Source organism: Sceloporus occidentalis, unplaced genomic scaffold, assembly GCF_023333645.1.
Source record: "Sceloporus occidentalis isolate IW3139 unplaced genomic scaffold, rSceOcc1.0.p SCAF_28, whole genome shotgun sequence".
NCBI lineage: Eukaryota > Metazoa > Chordata > Lepidosauria > Squamata > Phrynosomatidae > Sceloporus > Sceloporus occidentalis.
The window spans coordinates 5,447,232-5,473,505 of record NW_028317008.1 but is presented as its reverse complement, the minus strand read 5'-3'; the positions used below and the strand labels follow the sequence as shown (position 1 = coordinate 5,473,505).

General features: G+C 38.3%; 1 protein-coding gene across 1 annotated transcript in view; it reads left to right on the top strand.

The window, feature by feature from the left end:
- Positions 1 to 14,091: 14,091 nt before the first annotated feature.
- Positions 14,092 to 26,274, top strand: part of LOC149299728 (insulin-like growth factor 1) — a 46,742-nt gene continuing 34,559 nt past the window's right edge. The window contains exons 1-2 of the mRNA XM_089486075.1: positions 14,092 to 14,154; positions 16,310 to 16,466. Coding sequence (XP_089342201.1) covers positions 14,092 to 14,154; positions 16,310 to 16,466 — 220 coding nt within the window. The remainder of the gene's footprint in view (positions 14,155 to 16,309; positions 16,467 to 26,274) is intronic.

Here is a 26,274-nt window from a genome sequence, read left to right as displayed (position 1 = left end):
CCAGTGTTCTTAAGTTCGATATTTTTGGTAAAAAAAAAAACAGGCGATCTTCGTCCTGTCATCAATTTACGTGCTCTAAACAAATATGTCAGGTACCATCCTTTCAAGATGGAAGGTATTCACCTCCTTCGGGATCTAATGAAGAAAGGCGATTGGTTCACGAGGCTGGACCTCAAAGATGCTTACCTCTCTATACGCATTCATCCGGATTATCGAAAATTTCTTCAATTTTATTGGGGTCTCCAGCTTTGGCAATTCCGTTGTCTCCCTTTCGGTCTCAGTTCAGCCCCTTGGTGCTTTACCAAGCTCCTTCGTCCAGGCATGGCTTTCTTTCGCTCCAGAGGAATAAGGTCAATCATTTACCTGGACGACATCTTACTATTTTCTCAGGATCCGGATCTTCTTGCAGAGCAGACGTCTTTTGTGATGGATACTTTTCATCATCTAGGTTTTTTGGTAAACGTTCCAAAGTCAGAGTTGTCTCCAACTCAGACGATAAAATTTTTGGGTTTCGAAATAGATTCCGTGGAAGCAGTACTTCGTCTCCCAGCTTCGAAGATTTCGGCTATCAAAAAAGAGATTCGACGCTTATTACGCATGCAGTCGTGCCCTCTGCGAAAATTGGCGAGAGTAGTGGGACTTCTCTCTTCTTCCATTCAGGTCATCTTCCCAGGTCCTCTCTATTACAGAGCTTTACAAAGACTCAAAGCCAGTTATTTGAAACGTTACCCATCTTACGATCAAATAGTACGCCTCACGGTGGATGTCCGTCAGGAGCTGCAATGGTGGCTTGCTCACATGCAGGCTTGGAACGGCAGGGCCATTTTCGGATCTCGCCCGGATTTCATCCTGGAATCAGATGCCAGTATGATAGGATGGGGAGCAGTTTCTTCTCTAGAGGCCACGGGAGGCGTTTGGTCTCTAGAGGAACGTTCTCTTCACATTAATTGCCTGGAACTCATTGCAGGCTCTTTTGCTATTCGCAGTCTAGCCAAGGATTGTTCCAATTGCTGCCTTCTGTTGAGAATGAACAATTTTTCAGCGGTCAGATATATCAACCGTTTGGGGGGTACCAAGTCCAGGCATCTTGCAGATCTAACCAGAGACATTTATCAGTTTTGTTTCGACCGCAACATTTCTCTTCTAGCGGAATATGTTCCGGGAATAGAGAATCAGATGGCGGATTGGTTCTCCAGACATTGGAGAGACGCCAGCGACTGGACACTAAATCGAAAAAAATTTCAACGTATCAACAGTCGCAGGAGTCCGTTGACATTGGATCTTTTTGCTTCCAGGACAAATTGCCAAATTGCACAGTTTTTCAGCTGGCTCCCGGATCCGGAAGCTCTAGCGACGGATGCATTTCTTCAAGATTGGCCAGTCATGGGAGCTTATGCCTTCCCTCCGTTCGCTCTTATTCCCAGGGTCATGCAACGGATTCTTGCTTTGCAAGTGACAATTGTTTTGGTAACTCCTCTCTGGCAATCCCAGCCTTGGTTTCCAGCTCTTCTGGAGCTGTCCATTCAGGACCCCTTGGCACTCCCTGTGTATCCCTCTCTTCTGATGGATTCGGAGGGTCGATTTCATCCACTTCTTTTAGAAGGTCGATTATCGCTGGTTGCTTGGACGGTGTCAGGGAATCTTCATCAGGCTCAGGATTATCGCAGGAAGCTCAGGATTTACTCCGAGCTTCATGGGCACCTGGCACTCACAAATCCTATCGGGCGGCTTGGAAATCCTGGTCCTCTTGGTGTATGGGACAACAAGTTGATCCTCATACAGCCCCTGTGAATTACTTAATTTTTTAGCTGAATTATTTTCTTCTGGTAAGGCATACTGTTCTATTAATGTGTTTCGTTCTGCAATTTCAGGTTCTCATGTTGGTTCTTCAGACGGACCTATTGGTAGGGATCCACTAGTATGTCGTTTACTTAAAGGCATTCGTTTAAGTAGACCCCCCTGCTCCTCGTTACGACTCTTTTTGGGATGTTTCGATAATTCTAAATTTCTTACGCAATTGGCCGGATAATGATTCTCTTTCTTTGAGGCAATTATCAGCTAAACTTACCATGCTTTTATGCCTTCTCTCCTTTCGTAGAGTTGCTGATGTTGGTGCTTTGGATGCTGATTCCATTGTTTTTTCTCCTGAATGTGTTGAATTTAATTTGAAGAAACGTACTAAAACGTTTTCTTCATCCATTTCTTACCCGTATTTGGCAACTGATCCTAAGATTTGTGTTGCGAGATGTCTTCGCACTTACCTAGCCCTTACGGCAATTCATCGTCCGTCGGCTAATTCCCAACTCCTGTTATTTTACGCCAAACCTTTTCGACCAGTTTCTAATTCTACTTTAGCTAGATGGATCCGTTGTCTATTATCTTTGGCTGGTATTGCTAGACATTTTGGTGCTCATTCAGTTAGAGGAGCGGCAGCTTCTTCCGCTTTTAGTTCAGGAGTTTCTTTGACAGACATTCTCAGAGCGGCTGATTGGTCACGAGCTTCGACTTTTCGTGAGTTTTATTTCAAGCCTGTGGATTCGGCAGTTCAGTCATTGGTGTCCAGGCGTTAAAATTGCAAATATGTTGCAAACAATTATTCTAGTCTTGATGTTCGAATAATTGGAATTTTAATAAAGACAGGAGGCGAATATTTCCCTCCCTCCCTCCCTCGGGTTATTTATTTATTTTCATAGGTTATATATATATATATATATATATATATATATATATATATATATATATCTTTATGTAAATATGTCAAGTATGGTATATATAATTATTTATATTTCCATATTTTGGATTGCATTATAATTTTTTCTAGAATTACGTTTTATACATATCATATGTATCATATATGTTTTGCTGTCACAAATTTTCTTCTTTTTTGCAGTTTAAGTTTCGCCTCCTTTGGATTATTGGATGCGATTTCTTCATCATGGATTGATGGATGTTTCCGTTGGCTTTTCTTACATGCCTGTTCCGTGTGTTCGTGGCTGCAGAAAGAGGAAGATAGAGGGATTCCTGTCAGCTATATATTATACTGTTTCTGTTTTGTGATTGGTTCACTATTTTTATCCTTTGCTGCTATGGTGAGAAGTAAAGGAAGTGTTAAGCAAATATTCGCCTCCTGTCTTTATTAAAATTCCAATTATTCGAACATCAAGACTAGAATAATTGTATAATTGTTGTAGTTAAATCTTGTTAATCTTGATGTAATTAAATTATGTACCGATGTGATTGAGCCCTTTTGTTCTGTTGTTTAAAACCTGGTTGTTGTCTTGATGTTTCTGTTTATAAATATGCTATATTCTGTTCATTCTTGATGTACTCAATTGAAGGTAGTTGTGTCTACTTATTGGGTATACATGGCAGGGTTCCAATGTGTGCATGCTGACTGGTGCTGGAAGTGATTTCGTGGACAACAGGAGGATACATCTGGGTGATCTCTGGGAGTGACTACAGCTCTCTTGGTGAACCCATTACAACAAGTGTGCACAACTGTGATAATTTGTTATTTGTGGTTCAAAGATGGCACTGTCAAGCTGTTTGGGAGTAAAGATGGCACTGGCAAGCTTTTTGAAGACAAATATGGCACTGACAAACTGTTTGGAGGCATATATGCTACTGACAAGCTGTTTGGGAGTAAAGATGGCACTGGTAAGCTTTTTGAAGACAAAGATAATATTGGAAAGCTGATTGGGTGCACAGATGGCACTGACAAGCTGTTTGGAGGCAAAAATATAGCACCGACAAGCTGAGTGGGGCACAAAGATGTCACCGACGCGCTGTTCGCTGACGCAAATGGCACTGAAGGACTGTTTAAGCACAAATATGGCACTGACAAGCTGCTTGGGCACAAATATGGCACTGGTAAGTTGTTTAGGGAACAAAGATAGCACTGGTAAGTTGTTTGGGGCTAAAGATGGCATTTGTAAGTTATTTGAGGCAAAGATGGGCCAGGCATCAGTGACCCTAGGTTTGGCCCTGGTAGAATGACAGGTACAAAAATAATTCCGACACTGAAGTAGCTAAACAAATGCCTGCTTAGACTAGAATGAAATCCCACAAAAATATTGAAAAACATCTCCTTGGCAACAAAAATGCACATGTGTTTCAGATTTGCTTAACTCTTAAGTTCCTCAATTCAGTATTGAATAATTATGTTGCAGGCAATGTGTCATCATAGGTAATATACAAAAAAGTAAGCTGAAACTTATGTAATTTTAAAAAGTAATTTGAGATGTCCCAAAGATCAAAAATTTCAAAATTATTTTTTTCCTCATATAATCATAATAAACATAAATCATTAGTAGACTTGGGTATTCAGATTCATACAATTTGCAAATTTAAATAATTCTGTAATTCCTAGGAAGATAAGACCAGACCCCCCCCCCACTAATCGGACAAAAACAAAACAAAAAGATCTGAATTTTCGTCTGAAATTCATAGGTCTATGACTCTCTCATGTTCTCTAAATGTTTCCCTATCTTCTCTGCCGATCATTTCCGCTTCTGCCAATCATTTCCACCTACCACTTCTGCATCTTCTTCCGCGTCTTCTGTCTTCTCTACTCCCTTCGCCATTATTTCTTAAATCTAGTATCTCTATTCTTCTGTAGCATCTCCGTGGACATAACCTGTTGGGAAGTTCAGCTCACACACACTTACTCATACACATCCTTACTCACGCACACTTGCTCATACACATGCATGGTCACATACATGCATAATAATTAGACTTGTGCATTCGTATTCGGGCGAACATGAAAATGAACACGAAGGGTGCGTTTTCGTTGTTCAGCCCGAATACCGAACCTACGAACATGGCAGCGGCAAAACGTATACGAAGACGAAGACACACAACACGAAGAATCTTTATGTTCGTCTTCCTTTACTAATCTCCCTGGTCCCTTCCCCATCTAGCCTAACTTATCTACACAGCATTTGAGGGGTTAACGGGAGGGGAAATCCGTAGGTTCGCCGCCTTGAGTTAAAGGGGCGTGCGAGTGACTCTATTGGTTGATGTTAGAGGAGGCCCCTGCCGGTGACCAATAAAGTCGTTCTTACGGCCCTTTAACTCCTGACAGTGAACCTACGGATGCTGCGTAGATAACGGGAGCAGAAATCTGTAGGTTTGCCGTCAGGAGTTAAAGACTCTTGGAGCAGGGACACAGGCCAAGTTCCCCGTCAGTAGTTAAAGGGCAGTGCAGGAGACCAATAGAGTCGCTTACACAGCCCTTTAACTCCTGACGGGGAACTTGGCCATTCTCCTCGCTCCAAGAGCTCCTTTAACTCTTGGAGCCGGCAGACAGGCCAAGTTGATGCCAGAGGAGGCCCCTGTAGGCGACCGATAGAGTTGCCTGCATGGCCCTTTAACTCCTGACGGCGGAACTTGACCTGGGCCCACTCCATAAGTGAAAGGTCCATACAAGCAACTCTATAGGTCGTTCGTACGAACCTTTAACTCTTGGAGCGGGCCTCGGCCAAGTCGCAGCACCAGGATTTTAAAAGTCTGTACGAGTGACTCTATTGGTCGCCAGCATGGGGCTCGTCTACCATCAACCAATGAAGTGCACTTGCGACCTGGCGCCAAAGCTGCTGCATAGCGTGTACACACACATCAACACAAACATGCACAGCCATGCTTTCACACAAACACTTATATAGCCATGATCTCACACAGACACATCCATGTTCACACACAAACAATTACACATCCATGCTAACATTCTTATTCATATATATCCATGCTCACACACAAACACTTCCACATCCATGCTCACACACTTATTCACACACATTCATGCTCACACACACTTTTTCAGACATATCCATGGCCACATTTACACACTTACATAGCCATGCTCACACAGCAATATTTACACATACATGCTCTGACACACTTACACATCCATGCTAACACACACATATCACATAAATCACAGGCATATTCACAGTCCCTTCTTTACCTTCTCCCTCACCTACTAACCTCAGCCACAACTCGATCCAGCCTTGATTCCTGACTCCCTCTTTGCATTTCTGCATTGGGGCAGAGCTTCTTAAAAGATGGGGAGAGACACACTTCAAAGCTGTCTACTGTCACCACTTTTTTCAACTTAGCCATAGAACAACTAATCCATATAATTTATGGTTTAATTTAGGATCTTTAATTGGAAACTTTATACCCACTGGATGTTTTAATTACATACTTCATGTTTCCTCTTTGTAGATTAAAGTAGTAAATGATTTTAGCTCAACTTGCAAATTTAAACATTTTGAGTTGTGAAATAGCCAGTTTTTCTCACTACGATGTTAAAATGTCACATTCTGACCTATTAGCTTGTATTATCAGAAAAAAAAAGTTAATTAAAGAACACTCCACTGTGAGATCAGTTTAAAGCAATAATATACTTGTCATGAATCAAGAGATCGGTCATGCATGTTGGGCAATGCCCTTCTTCGGCAATATAATCTCCTGGAATGAAAGCATGACTAATTAAGACTACATGTCTACGCAGCACAACTGAAAATGAACATTCAGTGCATCTTCATAATGTTGTATGATGTCAGATGCCTAGTTTCATGTCCATGCACAATCATGCACAATCATTTTGTGTAAACTTAAACAGGAACTAATGGCTAGTTGTGCAATGTTCACTGCAACTCCATAAGACTATATATATACTTAAACAGTGTGTACTAAGAATCAGACCAACCAATTGAGGACCTGCTCAAACAACTTTACAATTTAAATGTATCACCCAATTTTGCATCTGCATGTTTAATGTTTTAAAGGATAAATATACTGTGTATATGTTTCTAAATGTTTTAAAGACTCATTCGATAGATTGGTAATTTAATTGTAGAAAGCAAGAAGTGTGAATTCTGTTTTTACAAATAGTATACAAATTATTGGGCTTTTAATATTTTGAATACCAATAATTTAACAGATGTGATTAATCTTTTATAGCCGATGTCAGCGGGAACGCCCTTTAACGTCAGTGGGAACTCCCATTAACGTCAACGGGACCACCCGCTGACGTCAGTGTGCAGCCCTGGCCGCTTCCTGCAAGGGAAGGCTCCGGGTAGCCGGAGCCCAGAAGTTCCCAGGTATGAAAATAGGCACATCTCTTATATGAAGTAAAGGTTTGCCAAAATTATAAAAAAAAGCACATCCACAGACCATGTAGGCTGTCACTTTGCAATGAACTAATACACTACATGATGTTATTACACAAGTTACACAAAACATCTGTGTTTAAACATGAATATGGTTCCAATCTCTAATGATTACTGTGATAGTAACCGGTTTTAATCTATGATCTCCAAGGAACTAGAAAGAGTTTAGAGGAGGATAATTTGTTTGTGAAAACTATAAACGCAGTCTTTGATCAGAGGCTGAAAAGTTTGGACTGTGGCCTAACCAAATCTACATAAACATTGTGCTTATGCCCAGTATTGCATTAAATAAATGTTGAATGTATTTCACAAAATGTCCACTTTTAAGAACAAATAATGTATGTCACCAGGGCAAATATGACTTCTTGACAGGTTGAATGAGGTCATATTTAATGTAAGTAACATGAGTGCCTGTGTGTGCCTGTTTTCTTTTTTTTGTATTTTTATGTTAATATATTGTCCCCTGGACACTGAATGTCCTGACCTGGGGGCTTAAACTGCTGGTGGTTATTACTAAAAGAAAATTTCACAATTCTCTTATATGAGGAATTTTGGTAGGCTGTACACTCCTGGGAAGCTTCACCACTATTCCAAGTTTTCCCCATTTGTAGATAATAGCTCACACCATGGTCCATTGGAGTCCCAGAGTCTTACAAATGGCTTTGTCACCTCTTGAATTTCTTTAGATCACAGCATCATCTACTGCTTTTTTGATAGCTTTTAGTCTACCTCACTTTGCAAGACAGGTTCTATACCATTGATGCTTAGACTCAAAAGGGCTGGCAGTAATCATGCTGGGTGTGTCTAGTGAACGTTAAACCCAATTATCAATTACATTTGGTTAATTGGTCGATTCAATAATACAAAATGCAGTTTTTAAATCATGATTTCAATTATAGCAAGAAAAAAGCTATCCAAGCGTACATGGTCCTATTTTTTACATAAACATAACACGAAACTACATTTCGTATTAAAATTAGTTTGATTATCTGAAACATTAAAGTGTGACAAATATGGAAAAATAGAAGAAATCAGGAAAGGGCAAATACCTTTTCACAGTATTGAAAAATAAAATGAGGATCTCATTACTGAAGTAGACCAAAACTGTCAGTGACTGGATTTCCTGTCTTTTGATACTTTCCAAGGAAGAGCCCTATAATTTTTTTCCCTTGAACATGAAGTCCCATAGGATCCCTGTATCCTGCAGTTTTTTTTTCTATATGAAACATTTTACAGAGCTGTTTGTAACGATCGGTTTACTGAAAATTCCAAGTAATACTTGGAATACTCATGGTTTCCTAATAAACATTCCCAGACATGAAGATTTGGTACGTATGTAATTTCTTTTCACTTGTTATGTGAGAACCCCAATAAGCTACTAAAAAGCCACAGATACAACGGAGAAAAAACAGTGACAATACTACTTGTCATATATAGTAAGATGGGATTCCACAAGAAAATGTGTTTGAGTAGTCATGCCATACTGAGATATAAGCTGACACTAACATAATGCAGTGAGCTGTAACATAACGATTAACTGAAGCGGACACAAAGCAGTCACATAAAATGCATAGATAAGAGCTGAAAGTAATATAGATCTATGAGATGGAATCCAGATGCAAGAGCCTCCACTGTAATAGAGAGCAATGACGCAGTATACAGTGTAAAGAGTGGACAGCAATATAGAGCAATGAGATAGAATGCAGAGATAAGAGCAATTACAGTATGAAGAGCAATGAGATACTCTAATGGCAATAAATATAAATGAGAATGAAGTCCTAAAGCAGTATAAATGAATCCCCAAAAATACTGCCCTGTGGGGAAAAGATAGCACCAGTACACAGAATTTATAAAGTAATATAAAAATATATATATAAAGTAAAGATTACAGATATCCATAAAGTCTTAGTGTGAGAGAGAGAATAAAGAGACAATGGTAATATATGAGACAGGATACAGACATAAGGTATATTCCTCTAATTAAGAAAAATATACAAGGGCTGGTGCATGAAAACAAGTTATTGGCACTGAGGGGAGCTAAAATTCACGGAAAAGATCTTAGTTTCAAAGTCCAAGCTAACTGTATTGGGAACATATTCCATTTTTTGTTTAATACACAATGCATAATTTCTTTCACATAACATTATATCTGTACAGGACAGATATTCATCAATCACCAACAGCACAAAGCCCATCCCCATCTTTCAACTACCTACAAAACTTAACTATGGTATAGAGGTACACCTGGCATTTGGATCTCAATCCTGCTAGTAATCAACTTCACAACGGATGTTTAAAATGTAAATAATAGTATCTGTTATAGGTTGGACAACCAGCTGTCTAAGATATGGCTGCGACCATGATAATACCATCTCAGTCTGGTGCTCATAGAGATGTAGTTGCCAACCATCTGTGATGACTGCTTTCAACATTATGTTGGCCTTCTTTAGGAGGAAAGTCCACGAGGTGGACTGAAACGTTGACATTTTAGCATCTTGCAAATAAAAATGAAGCACTATTGAAGACCGTGAGCGCAGGCTTTACTACTTTCAGATTATATATACCGTATTTGCTCGATTATAAGACGAGGTTTTTTTCAGAGCAAATGCTCTGAAAAATACCCCTCGTCTTATAATCGAGGCCGTCTTCTAATCAGACCACAAAAAAATGTCCGCTGGGGCCAGGCTGCTTACCGGTGCTTTGGCCGCGAGCAGCAGGAGAACAGGAAGCTAGAAGAGTGTCACATAACTCTGCCTCCTCCCTCCTTCCTCTGGGGGCGGGGCCAGAGAAGTTGCTCGCACAGTCGGGCCCCTGCAGAAGTCTTCGAGTGAGAGATCTGCATTTCAGGTAAGGTGGTGGGGGTTTGAGCAAGTATGTGTGATTAATGGAATGAATGAGTATTTAAATGTTTGTGAATGAGTGTGTGATAGCATGGATGTGTAAGGGTGGTGGTGGTAGCATGGCATAGGGAGGCTGTACTCACACTCCTATCATCCCCAGGTTCCAGCATGTACTGGAGTGATTGCTGTTAGCAGTTATATATATATATACCTCCAGAAATGCCTTTTACCCCCTATATGCCACTCTGCCCCATGATATGCCTTTTAACCCCCTATATGCCACTCTGGCATATAGGGGGTTAAAAGGCATATCATGGGGCAGAGTGGCATATAGAGGGTTTAAAGGCACATCATGGGGCAGAGGGGCAAATAGGGGGTATAAGGCATTTCTGGGGGCAGAGTGGCAACCCTGGGGGCAGATGTGCATAACTGGGGTGGGCAGGTTGGCAAATAAAAGGAAATAAAAAATATATATATTTTTCTCAATCATAGCTTTTATTAAATATGAAAAAATTGTTTACATGAATTAATATTTACTAGTAAAACTTTTTTTCCTATAGGGTAGTCTTATATTCAGGCTTTTTGTTTTTTTCCTAAATTAATATTTAGATTTTGGGGGGTCGTCTTATAATCAGGGTCGTCTTAAAATCACACAAATACGGTATATATATATATATATATATATATATATAATTATTATTATTATTATCTTTTATTTATATAGCGCCAACAGTTTACGCAGCGCTTAATACAATACATAAATTCAAGGGATATGACAAGACAAGAATTGACAGACTAAGACAAACCGATACATTTGGTGGAGAGAGCCCTGCTCGCAAGCTATATATATATATATATATATATATATCAGAAAGGCTGATCAAAAAATAAAAAAATATATACAAATAGTACTATATATAAAGTAAAAAAATATATAATGCTTAATAAACTTGTTTAAAATACACTCACAAGTATAGTGGCATCTCCTATAATATTATATGAAAAACAAACAATCATGTAAAAGCAGAAAACAGCTTCTATGCAGCCTCGAGCTGGGGTTCTCACCCTTGTCTAGTTATTGTTGTGGTATCACTGGATTGTATGTGCAGCGGACGTGCAGTTCCAATATCAGGCAGGAGATGACATAAAAACAGAAAGCAGTGCTAAAATAATCTGCCTGTTTCTCTTTAATACTTGTTTTTACCAATATTTTATACTATACTGGGGTATACATTTATAACATTGTTTGATTCTGTGACTTTATTTCTCACACCTGGGAAGTATCTTTACTCCTTACTACATGCTTCCCCATGGACAATATTTATCCACCTCCACTACAAGGAAGGACTCAGGCCGTCCCTGCCTCCTGGTTCCTGACACATATATATGTGTGTTCTATAAAAACAATAATTACATTAATACCCAGTTGGTTCGTGATGCTAACATGAATATTACCAATGCATTTTCTGTCTTACCTCCAGCACAGGTACAATAACGCTCACCCAAGGACAAGGTCAATAATTGAGAAAACCTTTGGCCTCTTTACAAACAGACTTAGTTGTCTGCATATAACCGATCATCCACTTTATTTTTAAATATGATGCCTCTTTTCTTGATGCTCTGGATTCCAGAAGCCCAGTCTCTAGTTGATGATTTCATTATTAGGAAAACCATATCATCCATCTATCTAATATTACATTTGAAGGTCTGGTTTTAGTCTGACTTTAATTTCCTACTGCAGTTTTGCATTACATCTGCAGGAAACAGGCCCACATACAGAGAAAAAAGGACGCTATGATTAATCAAATTTATCCCATTTGCTGTTCAGATTTGCACTTATGTTTGAATTCTGCCATTATTTTTTCATATTAGATTTCTAAAGTTAATTTAGAAATAAATTCAGATTCAGTGATCCAAGCTAAATAATGCATTTTAACTCCATAAAAAAAAGAAATTGTCCATGGCTTGCAGCATTCAAGTTAACACTTGGTGCATGAGCTCATATTGAACTAGTGGCTAATATCCATATAGTGTTATCCCCTTGTGTAAAAGACAATGTATTCTTATGTCATCTTATGCCAAGAAAAATATAAAACAAAATATGCATGGCTGGCAGCACAACTGAGTAAACAAGATTGGAAACATATACATGTAAAATAAAAAATAAATGCTGCCAATGTCCATCAAGAAGTCTTTTCTTTAGAGACCCACTTCTTTAGTACTGGTGCTTCCCTAACAGTCACACTTTTACCTGTTGTCTGATTCACCCAAACTCCTTCTAGGTTGTAGGCTTTTTGATTAGCACCTTCCTTACCTCTTGTTTCTGTAAGTTGAATTATTATGTTATTTACCGGTACTATTTGTTATCCATAGTACAGCGCTGTGGAATTTGATGGCACTTTATGAAACAATGTCTTAACATTGACTTACTGTGGTATGCCATGTTGTAATGCAAAATATAGCATGGTCTAGCTTCCATCACTATATGGCATAAATAGTGTTCTCACTAAATTTAACAGCAAGCGCTTACAACAGAACTAGTCCATTTCAATAAGATAATAAAGGCTCCCACCCTTTTTCAAAATGGGCTGGGGGATTCCTTTGCACTCTTAAGTTACCTGGAATTGTTTTTCTCATCACAACTTCCTACTAAGGAAATATTGCCAAAAAAAAAAAATTAACTACTAAGATCTCAGGTAGCAAGAAATAGAGAAAATCTTCCATACAGGTAAGATTTTTAAAGTTGCATGGCCTTGCAAGACAAACTGTAATTTAGATACAATATCCCTTTAAACCATTTCACCAGGCGACTGCCATTTAAAAGGGGCACAGCTGCACTCTACACAGTAGCTTTAAAGAAAGTCATTTATTCCCTAATTCTAAAACTTCAGGAACATTTCCACAATTCAACTATAAAATTATATAACTCAATGGTTAAACATTGAAAAGCCGTTTACTGCGCAATATAAATAGAAAAACAGCTGAGTTGGAGAATGTTTTATACCACTAACTCAGTTAAGGGATTTGGATGACATCACAACCAGTGAGAGCATGTAGCTGGCCAGCTGGTATTATTTATACAATGCATATTTTCTTTCAAATACGGAATTGAATCCTGTATCCGTCAGAGGTTTACCCTTTCTTATAATAATAATACTAATGCATGCACTGCTGATGGGAAGTAATGTAATTTAACATGGCAGCTAATTACTTTTGCATTTATTAAGAAACAAGGAAGTGGAAAAAGGTATATACAATTACATAATCTCACTTTATATATATGTGTTTGTATATTTATATAATACACTGTATATAGGTATATATATATGTATTTGGGAAGAAGCACCATGTAAATAAAAGTAATAATCTCCTTATATATACAGTATATTTTTACACACACACATATATATATATATATATGTATATATATATATATATATATGTATATATATATATATATATATGTATATATATATATATATATATATATATATATATATATATATATATATATATATATATATATATATATATACATATATTCTTCCTCCTCCTTTGGTTTCAAGTTAGGACACTGACAATGCATTATGATCCTAACACCCTACAGCATGCTTCTTTCATATAGAAGGTATATGAGAAAAATCATTTTATCCAGAAAGTGCTGCAAGCATTTTTGTTACTGTCACTAATATGCATTCTTTTACATTAATATGCTGCAGTGATTCAGTCTTGAAATGCAAAGGTATGATGATATCTGTCTCAATGCCCAAAACAGACCTTATTGAAAAACTTTGCCAGAAGAGGGAGAGAGAGAGAAAGCAAATGTTCTCCCAGCTGTTTCCTGTCTACAGTGTCTGTGTAAATGTAGATAAATGTGAGGATTTTCTCTAAATCTCTTTCCTGTTTGCTAAATCTGTCTGTCACTGCTAAAATCAGAGCAGATAGTGCCTACCCAATGGAGCGAAGTCCACAATATTGAAATGTTGCATTGCTCTGAACATCTTCCTGGATTCCCTTTTTGTTCATATTATCAGCTGACAATCTCATTTCCAGACCCTGTACTTAAAGAAGCTATGGAAATCAACAACAATCTTTCAACACAATTATTTAAGTGCTACTTTTGTGATTTCTTAAAGGTAACTTTTTATTTTATTCTTCTGATTATTTTGTTACTTCAAATGTTTTGTTTTGCATTTAATGTGTAAAATGCATTATTCTGTTCTCAGCTGTCAAATAGCTTTGGGTCTGACAGTCTGATAAAATGCTGAATGTGCATTTTTTGGAAAGTCTGCTTTTAATGGTGTCATCTTTAGATAACTATGAATGGGTACAATATATTGTAGAACTGCTGATTTTTTGCATTGTAAAGCACTTACTAATACTTCACAATTTTTTACTTTTGAAATGCATTTCTCACATGTGCATGCATTTTTTTTTACATATGTTTGCATTACACCTGTTCAATAACACTTCTGCTTACACTCAAATACTTTTATTTCAGTTTCTATTATTATCTCAGTAAACTTGCATTTAGAGAGTTTTGTAAATTTTTTAAAACTATGATCTTAAGTATGTTTAGATGATATTATAAGCTATTGCTCAGATTTTCAATATTATAGCAATACTATTTTGAACAGTTTTTGAAGATTTTGCAAGCTAAAGCATTTACCAAAAAATAGTGATTTTGCTCCCAAAATGGCATGTTATATTTTATAAAGCATGCAGAATAAAGATTTGTTTTTAATGCTATTATGCCATACTTCCCTGGTTTATATATACATTGACAATTGTAATGCATCATCAATATGTGGGTTAAAATGTGAGAAATGCATTCTGAGGATCCAGGGGTTTATACTCTGTATAGGTTCCAAGGGTTTTACTTTCCATTGTTTTATCATGTGTATTTAAAAACTATTTGGGGGATATTTTCTTAGATTGATTTAAGTGACCTTCCTTCTAGCTACTGGCTTTCCTTCAACTTTCCTTTCCCAGCAAAGAAAAAGTTTTTTCATAAGCTGATGTGTTTTTTTTTTTTCCTTGTGAAGTTGTGGTGGGAATTACCTAGAGCGCTTGGAGCAATCAACTGTATATACCCAAGGCCCAATCCGCAAAACAAGCAATGCGTCCAATTGCATTATTTTTTAAGCTAGCACAAAAATGACATAATGTAATGATTATAAAGAAATATTTTTTTCATATTGTACAGTTTATTTGTTCGCCAGGATTGCATGGCGTTAAGTAGAAATTACTGTTTTAGCATGATAGATATCTTAGGAATGCTGCATGAGTGCTGAAACAGTTGGCTTCTTTTAACTCCATAAGTACTTGATGGAGCTTTGCTGTACCATGGTATTGGGTACATGCAGGAATCAAACTATAACCCCCAAAGATTTTATTTATCTTAAATTATTACAGAGTTATCTATTAAAAGCAATACTGGTTCTAATTAGTAAACTGTGGCTGTAGCAACCAGTGTTCCTGTTGATAGCACCACTTAGCACCATGATTGTTCCATGTATACAACCCTAACATTCCTTTGATAATGGCAGTGCTGATTTACTGCTGAGTAATCTGAAGGAAACCATCCATTCATCTTGCTCAGTTCCAATGTAAAAGAACAAGGCTGACCATACAGAGAGCACATTAACCTCCAAAACATTGCATTCATTTATAAAATAATTATGACAGATAAAGATTTAAAGACTATTGCTAATATCTATTTATTAGCATTTTTTTCTGGAAAAATCACATTTCTTAAAGGGACATAATTGCCTTAAAGCAGTATTTGTTTCAGCAAATGTCACAACTTCTTATAAGGAATCAGGCTACTACAGCTGGCCATGCAATTATATCTGATTGCCGAGTTTCCACTAAAAATTGAATAACATAAATTTTAATGTCTCTCTCAAATAGTAATGCTACCCTACAAGGAAGTATTTAATTACTTCTATTTATGTGCACATTGTATGTATCACTTATTCTGCGCTTGTATTTGTTAAATATTGTCCGTTAATTTATACCTGACTTCTTTACATTTATGAGATAAACAACGTTATGTCAAATTTTGGGGCAATATAATTGACAGGTGTACGTAACCCAGTTTAATTTGATGTGATATTTTTAATCTTAATAACTACAATTTGTGTAGCTAAAAATGAGAATCTGTATGCAACCCAGTTATTGCCGACCGCATCACAATGATATGATGTATCATCAACCAGCTGCTAAATGTTTCTTGCCATTTAAGAACTATAGTTCTTATAATACTAATCTATATGTTTTCTTTGACAGGTTCATATGCAGACAATGTCCTATATTAATTTCTTCTACGTGGCTTTGTGTCTACTTACGTTGACCCATTCCGTAGCTGCAGGTCCTGAGACACTTTGTGGAGCAGAGTTAGTGGACGCTCTTCAATTTGTATGTGGAGACCGGGGCTTTTATTTCAGTAAGTTCTCATCCATTTTATTATTTGTCTCATTAGGCAGACACACAATAAACTTAAGCTTTTATTGTACAAATATACATTTCCCGAAGCTGAAGCAAACCGAGAAGTTAGGCTAGTCATAAATGTCATAGTTTGTCAAGACTGTTGCTGTATAAAAGCCAACATTCTCTGCAACTTGTGGGAAGTTCAGTAGACAAAAAACAATATTAAAAAACCCATAGCAGATTCTAGGCATCCCAACACACTCCTTTGGCATACTAATGTTCAATGGCATATTCTGGTCTAGGTGACCAGGCTCAGAGGTGGCAAGTCTGGGAGTAGGGAATGGTGGCTCCTCTGCTACAAAACTAGGGGCTGATCGCCCTCTTAGCCAATCAAGATCCCCGATGCGTGCTGTCATTTGGCTGGACACATGGGAGATCTCTGATGTCGCCACCTGGCTCACGTACACTATGTCTTGAGAGCACAACCACTACAGCTTGCTGTAACTAGCACTGTGCATTCTTGTGAGTGTCCTCGCAGTGGAAGACACACAGTTAAATTAATACGCAGCTCAATGTTTTATAAACCACCCTATTTGAATAGAATTACTAAATCATGTCCTGTTAGTACGCCTTGAGTAACGGGTTGGAAACCCCTGACCCTTGAGTATAATTGTGTTAGCAGGACGGACAGGCTTAATGGTAGCACCACCTACCTTTGTCCATGCACAATCTTACAATGCTCTTACTTCCAGGCGTTTTATGCCCCCCCTCTTCTCCAACTTTTGCTGATACCTAGTCTTTAAAATGACCTTTAATATTATTTTGTACAAACATGGAAGGCAACAAAAGTCTAAAATTTCCTGGCCTATCAGAACACATGCGTGTAACTCTAAGAAGGAGAACTACATTTATAGTTGGGAAAAGCCAAGTATTGCTTGTGTAAGTGTGAACATTTACTTGTATGTCAATGTTAAGACTTGTGCAATTTCATATGTATATTTAATCAGAGACAAGACACTGGATATATCCTGTTTCATAGGGAAAAAATAGGAAACTAGTGGTCAGAGATGTTTAAGAGGCTGTGGGTTAGAACAGCATGAAATGGCTTTATTTGGAAATAAAGCATACAGGTTTTTTTATCCAAACATCTGGAGACTGTTCTTAATTGTTATAATGACCTGTACTATTGTTACACAAGGAGAAACAGTGCTGCATTAGCTGTACAACTATCTTGATTATAATTGATTTGCCATACACCTTACAAGCATGTAACATCATATACCATTTTGTATTAAATATACATCACCGCATGAAAAGCTGGATTAAATAGTCTTTTAAAACTAACCAATATTTTATAAAAACTTCTTACAATTTAACCTCCTATTCTGTCTTCTGTCTGATCTCAGCCCTAGTGACAAATTCAAGTTTACATATCTCAGATTAAGGGGCAGAGTGGGGATAAATATTGGCATTTGCACTTTAAGGCCAGTGGCTGAAAAATAACATGATTGTAGCTACATGCTGGATACACACGACAGCATGTTATACATGCAGCCACTCATCAATGCATTGGTTCAGGTTCACGGACATAGAAACGCGCAGGAGGCACATGTGCCCAATGGCCAGGCCAGGGCTGCCTTCAGGGCCGGCCCAAGACATAATGCCCCCCCTGCCGACACCAGGGGTCATTATCTACCCTTCCTGCTCCATGGTAGGGCCGGCCCTGGCTGCCCTGATCTAATGCTTTTTTTTAGCCCCACAGAACATGAAGCCATGTGACCATGGACCCTTATGCCTTAACTTTCTGGGGTTTCTGTGCAGCCCAATTCAAAATATTTATTTTCAGTTAGACCTGGTATACTACAACTATAATATAGTTTTAGTGTTAATGTATAAGTATTTACGTTTTTGTATAAATTACCAAAACAAAAGTGGGTTGCATGTATTAATTCTTGGCTTGCATGTTTAAAGTGTATTTGCATGTTGGTCATAACGCTGAGAGGATATCATAAATGTTCCCTGTTATTTATGCAACTAAATAATGACCTGTGGGTCGGCAGAACTTCTCCTGACTATGGACATCCTAGAACTGATTGAAGTCCATTTCAGATTCTAGCAAAACATGGGAAAAATAAATACAAAAGTAACAAGAACTTCTTTACAAACGATGCCAAGTAAAAATATTAGCCATCTGCAATCAACATATCTAAAGGCAAATGTTATTCTCTCGCTATAATAACAAATAAATATTAGTGTTGTTAATATGTCTTTTTAATAAGAGGTTACAATGTATAAAAAAGACATTGATAGACAAGAATAATTTATTATGTTTTCATCACAACATAGAGGACAGTATGTATTAATTGTTTTATGTGAGTCGATACAGGTTTGTGCCACCTGTGATTAAGTCAATCAGTTACATGCTTACTAGGTGTGTGAAGTCCTATATCCAGTCAAGTAGTCATGCCAGTCCTGTATGCTAAAATATAATAATAGGCTGATCAGCATTAGCCAATCAGAAGGTTCTCAGTCTTTAAATACATGGGAAAGCGTCATCTTACCTTTTACACCTCCTTGGCAAAGCTGCATATGTAAGCAGCAAAGCATGTATTGGGGCAATGGTGCCTTAGCCATTTTCTTTTTGTAGTTATAAGTGTGGTAGACTATTTTGTGATTATAAGATTGATGGATAAGGTCTAAATGGCTCATTATGTGAAAGTCAGATATCTAGAGATGGCCTAATTGTGGTCACCTTAAAGGCAGCTGCCTGTTTTTCCTAGTATCTCTCATTACCTGATGTTCGTATTGAAAGATAAAGGCTTGATAAAACACTTTAGTTTTTTGATCAGCCAGCTCACAGCACCTAATTATTTTAATGATCAGTCATTTGTATATTCAGTATGGTAATAGTTAAATAGCTTTAGTTTAGTTTAGGTAATCATATTTAGCTTTTAGTTAATTGTGTCACAAACATTAATTAGTTCAGTCTGTACAATATACCCTTTAGGTATGTGAATAATTTCTTTTAAATGGGGAAAACAGTTTCCACAAACCTTGTTTCATAACATATACATATGCTGTATCTATCAAATTTTAGATGGCCATTGATGTAGCATATTTTTTGCGGCCAACCATTAAATGTGCCAAGATTTGGAACTGCAAATTGTGGAGTTAGCAACATACTTCTTTATCTTGGTAGACACAACCCCCAAATATACTCATCATGATACCTGGGAACTCTCTGTGTTTGATTTGGAGTCTCCGGGCCACCTTCCAATTCCTCCAGACTGAGGAGTGGTGTTTGACCATGCCTATTCCCCTCCCTCCTCCCCTGCTCATGGTTAATTTAATGGTGTCTGGGCCTAGCTTGCCTCCACACGGCAGGCCCCTGATTTGCCTGACTCTGCAGTCACACAAAGCCATGCCACCAGAAGAGGGAGAGTTCCGGTGGCCTAGCCTGGGAAGTTCCCAGGTACTCTCATCATTCAGCGTTAAGAGCTGGCTTTTTATGACAAGTTTACTGATTTGGCATTAACAAGTTAAATCTTGTCCCCCTAGCCAAATAGTTGTAACCTTGTATGGCTACTGTTGTATTTCCTAAAAAAAGTCATAAAAATGCTTCTGAGAATGTAGTTATTTTAAAGCACATCTGCTAATGGAAAAATGTAAGGTAGTGTTTCTTTCACCATAAATGTATGGAAATATGTTTGCACTTCAAAATGTAACAGTTGCATTCAGACCTGCTTGAATTATGAAGCACACAAAACAGGATCTCGTAGAGGGTTCACTTTTCTAAATCGTGCTTGATGAAACACCTGCATATTTGCAACTTTTCATATTATTTCATATTCACTTTTTATTAACTAATATGTTGTACCATTTGCCTTTTTATTCAAATTGCTTTTTTGAAAATCGACTACACTGTAAGCTCACAAGAGCAGGACCATTTCATTATTCTAAAAAAACAGCAGTGGGCCTCAGACATGAGGTGAGCCTAGGGTTAGTTGGGCCTAGGTGTAGTATTTCTCTCTCCCCATAACAAAAAGACATGCTAATGCTAACATGCAAACTTACTTTAACACCCAATAAAGCTTACATCATACACTTACACATTAATACATACACACTATCTCCCTCCTCTCTCTCACACCACTAACCCTACGCTCACACCTGTCACTATAACACCATCTGCTGACATACACTGACACGATACACTAACACACACACATGCTGACTCCATAAGCTAACACACTTACTAATGCTAACACCATGTACTAACACAGGCTAACAACATATGCTAACACATGCAGACTCTGCAAACTCTCCAATACTCCAGAGAATACATACTGCGCATCATAGAATTGTGCACATGCACAGTAGCGCAGAAAAGTAAGACAGAAGTAGAGCTCAGGAGGGCAGTGGGCTAGAGTGGCAAAATCTGGGCTTTTATGCAGGACAGTTTGGTGACATGACCTAGAGATCCTCCCCACTGTCTTGGAGCGGCTTGCAGTGTCCTGGTTGCCCTTATAACACACATTATAGTGTTATCTTCACTGATTTGCGGATGCCAGTGTCAGTTGGTGTTATAGTTTTTTTTATTCCAGACATGCAGTGGCGACTCTAGAAACAGTATATAGGGAGGGCACACAAGATACCACAGTCAAACTGGGGGGGCATTAATAATTTCCACCATTAAATCATACCACTGAAAAAACATATATATATATATTGCCAAAAGTAATGTGCTATGGAATGATACTTTTGTTATTGGACAATACAATACTTGATCATTCAACATGGGAAGCCTGAAGCCACAATTTAGTACGACTAATCCTTGAAATCCTTTAAACAACACAATACCTTAACTTTTGCACTAAATGATTTCAGGGCCTAATATTAGATCCTGCTGCTGATATATATATATTAGCCCCTGCTGCCCATATATATTAATATTAGCCCCAGTTGCCGATATATATTAATATTAGTCCCTGCTGCCGATATATATATAAATATATATATATAAATATTAGACCCTGCTGCCGATAGCAGGTATAGATCAACACATTAACACACAAACCCAGCTTTGAATGTATAGATCAATTGCAATTCACTTGTGATCTCAGCACTGAAGGTATATATCAAATAAACAGAATCAGACATACAAATCCTGTATTTGCAGGTATACAATAATAATATATGAAAAGTAGCATCGCAGGTATAGATCAAATAAATACATGGAAACAGCATTGCAGGTATTAATCAACTGAACAAGACATACAAACCCTGTATTTGCAGGTATACATAAATAACGTATGGAAACATAGCATAGCAGATATGGATCTACAGAATAACACAGAAATCCAGCTTTGCAGGTACAGATCAATTGGAATTCACATAGAAACACAGCATTAAAGGTATATTTAAAACCCCCTAAATTACAGGCATAGATCACAGGTTGCACACCCCAAAGCAAGCCCTGGCGTCCACATTGCCCACATAGAACCTGGCCAGCACCCAGATAACACACATACGATTTGCCATCTTTGTCCCATATACACCCGGGCTGTGCCATCTCGGTCCCCAAGGCTCAAACATCCTGCTAGTGCCATCTTTTCCCTTCCACAATTATACATCTATGATACACACAAACACATTAACTCATGCACTCCCTCATTCAGACAAATCATCCACACATTAACTCATGCTCTCCCTCATTCAGACAATTCATCCATTTAAAGAAACTACGCCCCTTGGAGCTTCAAATAAGGGGCTACATGTATTTCTAGGACAAAAGTTGAGTGCACAAATAATGATGGAATATGTCGCTTTGGCTAGAAAATATGTTTTTTCTAACCATAGCGACATGTTCATTTGTGTCTAGCGCACTCCAGGTTTGTACTAGAAACACATACAGCCCCTCGTTAGATGCGCCAAGGGGTGTAGTTCTTGCAAATGTGTACTTTTTGTGCCATAATTTAACTTCCTACATGAGCAGTAATGCCACGTCAAGGCTTCAACCCCAATTACTGATCATTCACACGCCTTTCATATCTCCATTCACTCGCAGAAGCACACACCATACTTTCCATACATTCACTCACAGAAGCACACACACCATTCTTTCCCCTTACAATCCCAAAGAAATTATGGTAAAGGGAGAAAAAAAAAATCACTTTTACAGGAAAAAAAAGGTTTGCAGTAAAAATGCAAGGCGCTGCAGGGATGAGATGGTTACTCACGTACCACACAGGCTAAATGGCTGATTTTAATAATATTTGCAGTTCATCAGGATTTCAAAAATTGCCTCCCTCTACCGTTGGCTTAATTTAACCCCATGATCAAAGGGATCATGGGATTAAAAATTAGTATCGGCCATTTTTAAAAAGGGAATGTGACTTTTTATAGCTATATGATCGCTGTGGTAACATTGGCTACCACAGTGATCATTTAGCTAGAATACTTAAACTTATTTTTTTTTTTTTAAAGTTTAACTACTTTATGTTTATATCATTTTTTTTACTTTTTTTTAACATAATTTTTTTGTATATGTTGGGGGTCTGTAGCTGCTTAGATGCCTGAGATACAGGCATCTAAGCAGCATGCCCCCATATCGCTTTAACCTACAATTGTCAGTTATTAATAAAGTTGCGCGGTGACGTCATCGCGTCATTGCGCGTGCCGTCACCGGCCAGATCGGGTGGCCCCGGTGATGCCCTTCAGTGTGAGGGGCAGATCGCCGGAGTAGGTGGTGATGGGGGTCCACAGGGTAAGATAGTGCTAGCGACGGGATGGTGCCGTCGTTAGCACCTGACTGGGACTGCTAGCGACGGCACCATGCCGTCGTTAGCAGTCAAGGGGACTGTCCTGGGTGGCTCCAAATTCAGCGGGGGGGCAACAGGGGGGGCAAGGAATATCCTAGGGGGGGCAATTGCCCCCCCCTGTAGCGACGCCACTGCAGACATGCCTAGGTCCTGAGCCAGCACTGTCCATGAAATGGGACAGCTCATTGGATTTAGGGGCTGTCACAAGCAATCTGGCACACGTGGCCACCTGGTCACTGACAAGCTAAGGTCTCAGTGCCAAACTATTATGGTCCAATCTAGATGCTATATCCAATACTTTCATTACATAGATTAGAGAACATGATTTTTAAAATGATTCAATGAAGCTTGGGGTATCTTGTGCTTTTGCCCATTTTCTGTGATCCAAAGTGAAAAGGTCACCGTGGAAATCATCCCTGACTAGGACTGTACTCCCCTGGTGAGGATACGCAGTTCATTTCTTCTCTTCATGTCAAAGCCTAAAAAAGGGCTGGATATTCTTCATCAGATTCCCCCAAAGGAGGGGGGAGCATTCAAGTCTTCGAGGAAGGGTGGTGGTCAAAAGCTCCCAGGAAAACATGTGTTCAAGAACCCAGCTCCACTGAGACATTTTCAGTCTAATATCATATCATAATTACACAACTCCCCCTCCAAAAATACAATAAAATGTGCTAGTAAGCGTTTGAGTAAAATATTTGTGACATAGCAGACCCCAGCCCATGACTGGTATCAACAAAAAAGACCCTCCACCCAACAGCCATATGCTAGGGTAGTGGTTGATAAGTGTGAGATTGTGCAGGTTACCTAACCGAGGACTCCAAGTATATATAGAAGGACCAAGTGTTTCCTTGGCCCAAAGGCTGAGAAGCAGAGGATTAGATAATTGGCAGGTTAACAAGTCCGACTATAGAGTTGTTTGGAAATGACACATGTTCATTACTGCTTAAGAAAAGACTGTTTACATTGTCCAGTCCCTTTTACGTTACTTTTTGTGGACATAACACTCGAGTTCTACCTGATTTTTATTTGCACAGTAGCAATGTCGGTCAGTAGCCTGTCTAGCCTGTCAGTAGATCACTCCTGACAGTTTATATCACTCAGAGGATACAAGCTTAGACCAACAGTCAATAAAGCTTGTATCGGTACAAAAATCTGAGTATGTGTTTTGCATGAGAAATACAAATCAAACAAATTATTTATTTTCAGGGGATATTTTTCAGTTGCCGCTGCATTTATATCTTGTCATCAGATGCTTTTGGATCAGATTAAATCTCTTCCACTTTCAACATCTTTGTAGATGTTAAATTTAGTGGAAAATACTACAGAGGGCAATTGCCTGGAGTGATCAGTTAAACCACTGTCACTTTTATTTAGCTAAAACTCGTTGTTTATTCTTTCATTGGCAAACATCATCTAAAGAAGCACTTGGCAACCACTGCCTGACTACTTTTTACTTTCCCTAAATGTATAATAATAAGAAAAACCTTGACGTCTGGCAGTTACAGAGCAGTTGGATAGGAGTTTTTGCTTATGGAGTTTTATCTTGTTCTGACATAATTAATTGCTGTCCAAGTATTGATTAGCAGTTGCAGTCACCAGGCCAAATCATACAGCTGACAGAGACCACACAGCCTTTTAATTAAAATCATTCACATTTAAGATCATACACATGAAGCAACCTGCATGCTATGTGTTTTAGTGGAAAAGACTTAATATTTCAATTATTTAAGCAACACATGTTGGAACCAGACATGAATAACTAAAAGCCCAGTGTTACAATTCACTTTACACAGGTTGTAATTCATGACAAGAAGACATATATCAAAGGACTAAGGAAACAAGAATTAAGTTCCTCTAAATTACTTTCCAGGAAAAGTTTGAAACAATTCTTCACTATGTCATTCTTTCCTGGAACGTGCAGAGTCTGCACTGATGAAAGCTGTAGGGATATCAGATGTGGTACATGTGACATATACAATCAGTGATGTTATATATAAATGTTACATGGCTGCTGATTTTGAAAAAAATAACGAGAACTGGGCTTTCTTCAGTAAAGTGAGAGATTACCAATCTAATTGCGGACGTCACTATGCATTACCGGTCACCAGCCCTGGCTATAATAATCGGCAAGAGAGGCCAAACAGGCCTCGATTAATGTATAGCTCGATCAGTGACTTTCAATACATCTCAAGAATAAATTAAGCATTATGTAGGGCTACCAAGTGCTTCTTATAGAAAAGGCTCACTGCAGTTCCCATAATGCATAAATCTAATTTTATAAATCATAGAACTTAGTCACCACATACACTTTTTTCCATAGGTGTTAGAAGTGGTTGCTAGGATACACAGGTTGAAGTTGGTGGATCCATATCTTTGCTACCATGCATGACATGTCAATTATGTGGCAGGAAAGTCATCAAATGTTTATGTTAGACTATAATCACATTACATTTCCAAAGTGACCCTGCCCTAGGGAAAAAAAATACACCAACTTACTGAGGTGTACCACCGCCTCACCATTGACGAACCGTCTCTAAAAAATTCACCACAATAACCGAAAAACAGGGAGGGAGAGAGGGAAGATGTTAAAGCTCCTGCTAACCTCAAGTAAAAATGCCACAATGTTACCCATTCCCTGCTTCCACAACACCACATGGTTTCTAACAGGCCATTCACTTCAGCTTGCCCCAGTCATTCAGGCCCTGTGTTCACTTTCTTAAAACTCTAGATGAGGCCTGACTGGTGATCAGTAAAGTGGTAGAATCACCACTCTCTTTCTGTTACTAATTCCTCTCGCTATGGAACCCAGCATCCTGCTATAGAACCCAGAATCCTGCTTCTCTTTTCCGAAGGTTTATTGCATTCCCTGCTTACCTTGCTTACCTCTAAGTGCTCAGAAACTATATTCTGCTTTAGGATTTTTATGCCCCAAATGCATAATTTATATTTATTAACATTTAAGTGCATCTGACACATTCTTGACCATTCTTCTAATTCACCTAA